General features: G+C 40.5%; 1 protein-coding gene across 1 annotated transcript; it reads right to left on the reverse strand.

Annotated features, from left to right (window-relative positions):
• Positions 1 to 1479: 1479 nt before the first annotated feature.
• Positions 1480 to 3268, reverse strand: LOC121205007 (uncharacterized). Its single transcript, XM_041075938.1, has 2 exons — positions 2210 to 3268; positions 1480 to 2136 (listed from the first exon to the last, which is right to left on the reverse strand). Exons 1-2 carry the CDS (start codon positions 3266 to 3268, stop codon positions 1480 to 1482), a joined length of 1716 nt encoding a protein of 571 aa, XP_040931872.1.
• Positions 3269 to 3931: the final 663 nt, after the last annotated feature.

Genomic DNA, 3931 nt, shown 5'->3' on the forward strand with positions numbered 1-3931 from the left:
TTGAACAAGTATTGCTTGACTTTGTCAAAAGCATTCTGGCATTCCTCATCCCAAGTACCTTGGTTGTGTTTTCTAAGGAGGCGAAATATAGGATCACATTTCTCGGTTAATTGTGAAATAAACCGAGCGATATAATTCAACCTTCTAAGAAAACCTCGAACTTCCTTTTGAGTACGTAGTGGAGGTAGTTCTCGTATGGCTCTAACCTTGTCTAAGTCAACTTCTATTCCCTTTTCACTGACTACAAAGCCCAATAATTTCCCTGACCTAGCTCCGAAGGTGCACTTTGCGGGATTAAGCTTCAACTGAAACTTCCTCAACCTCAAGAACAACTTCCTCAAGACTTCAATATGCTCCTTCTCTGTTCGAGATTTGGCAATCATGTCATCAACATACACCTCAATATCCTTGTGCATCATATCGTGGAATAAGGTCACCATAGCCATTTGGTATGTTGCCCCTGCATTCTTCAGCCGAAAGGGCATTACCTTGTAGCAAAAGGTGCCCCAAAATGTTATGAAGGTGGTTTTATCCATGTCCTAAAGATGCATCTTTATCTGATTGTACCCTGAGAAGCCATCCATAAAGGAGAACAACGAATATCCCGCTGTATTGTCCACCAAAGTGTCGATATGCGGTAAAGGAAAATTGTCCTTTGGGCTAGCTTTGTTCAAATCTATGTAATCAACACATATTCGTACCTTCCCATCCTTCTTAGGGACAGGCACAATGTTAGCCACCCATTCTGAGTACTTAACCTCTTGTAGGAATCCAGCATTAAACTGCTTCTTAACTTCATCTTTTATTTTCAGCACAATATCAGGCCTCATCCTTCGCAATTTTTGTTGGACTGGCTTGCAATCCTATCTTATGGGGAGACGATGTACCACGATATCAGTATTCAATCCTGGCATATCTTGATATGACCATGCAAAGATATCTTTGAATTCACGTAGCAGCTCAACAAGACCTTGTCTCATTTCCTTAGCAATGTGTGTCCCAATTTTCACCTCTTTTCCTTCTTCTAAGGCTACGTTCTCTATTGCCCATTTCTCATGGGGTAGGATTTGTTTCTCCTCTTGTTTCACCATTCTCAACAGATCTGGAGGCACATTACAATCCCTGTCATCTTTAAAATCCTGAGGTTCTTCTAAACACATGTCTTACTCAAAAGAGAATTCAGGATCTGTAGTATCAGTGCTCATGTCATTGATATCTAGGGACCTGCAGGGTACGAAAGAATGTACAAAAAATGAATGAATTTTAAGAATGTTTATTTATCTCTTATGAATGAAATGAAAAAAAATTTTGAAAGAATTTTAAAAGGTCAAAAGAATATTGATTGGTATAAAAGAATATTCACTCGAATTGATACTAATAGTTGTGTTTTATTGAAACGCAAATATCCGAACATGAGTCTATTTTACAAATGAAATCTTATTACTCTTAGGCTCTAGGGAAACCAGAGTGTTCTGAAAATTACTCTAAAAAATCTTTAAAAACTACAGGAAGTTCTTTTGCAGTCCAATTGCTTAAAGAACTTCCTAGTTCGTAAGGGCGAATGCCCTCAAGGTTTCTTTGTTCAGACTCTTCATTATGTACAGCATTGATGTGATAATTTCCTTTTTCGAGCAACCCTCTTTTAGGGTGAATTATCCCTCCTGATATAAAGGTCTGAGATATATGAGGGAATGTCATCGATTCCCATTCTACTTCTCTTCCACTTAAACGCGCCCTTCTTCTTTCTTGACGCTTCTCTATTTCTTTCCTCCTCTGCCTGTGATCTGACCTGAAACCCAAGCCAAAATGGTCTCTCTTCTCTTTTAGTTCTGGAACTTGAATCCCTCCTTGGAGATATCTTCCCAATCCTTTTCCTGGCAAGGCTCCTTTTCCTACTGTCATTTGCAAACCTATTCTTCTGGTTTTGAATATCTTTGGCACCGACACCTCATTCCCCTCTAAAATAAATGTTGCATTAATGAATTCTAAGGAGCGAAAAGAACACTCAACGGCCTCCTTGTTCGCCTCTACATAGGGTGCGTTACTGGTAACTGCTGCTATGATTTCTTCCTCTGCATTTATGGTGACCAACCGTCTGTCGCTACTAGCTTTAATTTTTGGTGCAAAGAACCGCTCCTACCGAATGTATCTAAGGCCTCCCTAACAAGCAATTATAAGAGGGCTTGATGTCCATCACTAGAAAGTCTACCTCATACGTGTTTGGCCCGATCATCAAAGGGATATCAATTCTTCCCATGACCTTTCTCTCTGTACCATTGAATGCTCTCACTACATTATGGCATGTTTTCATGTGAGAACCATCTATGGGCAACCTGTTCAATGTGGACAATGGCAGGACATTTAAGGCTGACCCATTATCAATAAGCACACTAGGCAATGTATATCCTTTGCAGCGAGTGGTGATGTGCAAAGCTTTAGTTGATCCCATGCCACTAGGTGGGATTTCATCATCATTGAAATAAATGAAGTTGCCAGCGCTTATGTTACTAACCAATCGATCCAACTTGTTGGCGGATATATCATTAGTAACGTAAGTCTCGTTGAGCACTTTCATTAATGCCTCACGATGTACCTCTGAACTCAGAAGCAAAGCCAATACTGATATGCGGGCTGGTTGTTTGCGCAATTGTTCAACCACGCTGTACTCACTGTGTTTCAGGAATTTTAAAAACTCTCTAGCTTCTTCTTCCTTCACTGGCTCATTAACAAGTACCTCAACCCCCTTCTCCTTCTTAATGTCAAAGGCTTTTACTTTCGTGGGCACAACTCTGACTCTTTCTGCATCATAACGTTTCCTACTACGTGTGTAGGAACCTTCCTCCTTAGAAGTACTAGCTATATCTTCTCTCTCCGGCATTGTCACATTGCAGTCATAATTCCAGGGTACCCTCTTGTTATCCTTATAAGGAAAGGAAACAGGTTTGTCAATAATGACTTTCGGCGTTATTTGTGTCTCAACTTCATTATTCCTTGGTAGAGAAATAATGATCCTTGGCCAGTTGATTCTTTGATTCTTTGGTTCACCTTCCAATGCGTATACGTGTCCCTCATCTGAGCCAGCTTCATAAAATTCCAGCTCCTTATTATCCATAAGGCTTTGTACCAAAGCCTTAAACTCATCACATTCCTGGATCTCGTGTCCCTCTTCTGCATAGAACTTGCAGTAGTCCCTTGCTCCTTTATTTCCTTTTTCAGAGATTATCATCTCTCTTTTCATCATTTCTTCCCAGATTACTTTCATCGGCATTCTTACCACGGCCACGTCTTCTTTATTCCTTCTCATACCAGTTTCCCTAATTGCATTTACCCCTTAATCACCATGGTTTGGCAACGGGTTCTCTGTACTAGGGGTATCATCAAATTTTACGACCCCCATCTTGATAAGTCTTTCCACTGCTTTTTTAAAGCCAGTGCAATTTTCGATTGAATGCCCCGATATCCCTCCATGGTATTCACATTTGGCGTTTGCATCGTACCATTTGGGATATGGGGGTTGCAGTGGTTTCAAATGAAAAGGAGCTATTGCATTTGTATTAAATAAACTTTGATAAAGCTCCCGGTACATCACCGGGATAGGTGTGAATGAGACATTTTCAGAGTTTTGTCTCATATCAGATCCTTGCTTTTGGGAACCCTGTTGCCCAACTGTAGTTGCTCTGGGCTGACTAACCGTAATTGCTTTTAAGTTATAATTACTTGTATTATTCACCTCATTATCTTTCCTGCTTGGGGCCGATCTTTTAGCAGTTTCCCCTTCTATCTTACCACCCCTTATGGCGTTTTCAATCATTTCCCCTGCCATAACTATATCAGCAAAGCTCTTGGTGGTACTTCCAATCATATGAGTAATGAATGGGGCCTTCAAGGTGTTAATGAACAGCATAGTAGTTTCTTTCTCCAAGAGGGGTGG

This window comes from Gossypium hirsutum, chromosome A08 (genome assembly GCF_007990345.1).
Source record: "Gossypium hirsutum isolate 1008001.06 chromosome A08, Gossypium_hirsutum_v2.1, whole genome shotgun sequence".
NCBI lineage: Eukaryota > Viridiplantae > Streptophyta > Magnoliopsida > Malvales > Malvaceae > Gossypium > Gossypium hirsutum.

Coding starts and splice junctions, on each gene's coding strand:
- LOC121205007 (XM_041075938.1), bottom strand. CDS start 3,268: ATGCCGATGAAAGTAATCTGGGAAGAAATGATGAAAAGAGAGATGATA. Junction 2,137..2,209: donor TCGGGCCAAACACGTATGAG/GTAGACTTTCTA, acceptor TACATTCGGTAG/GAGCGGTTCTTTGCACCAAA.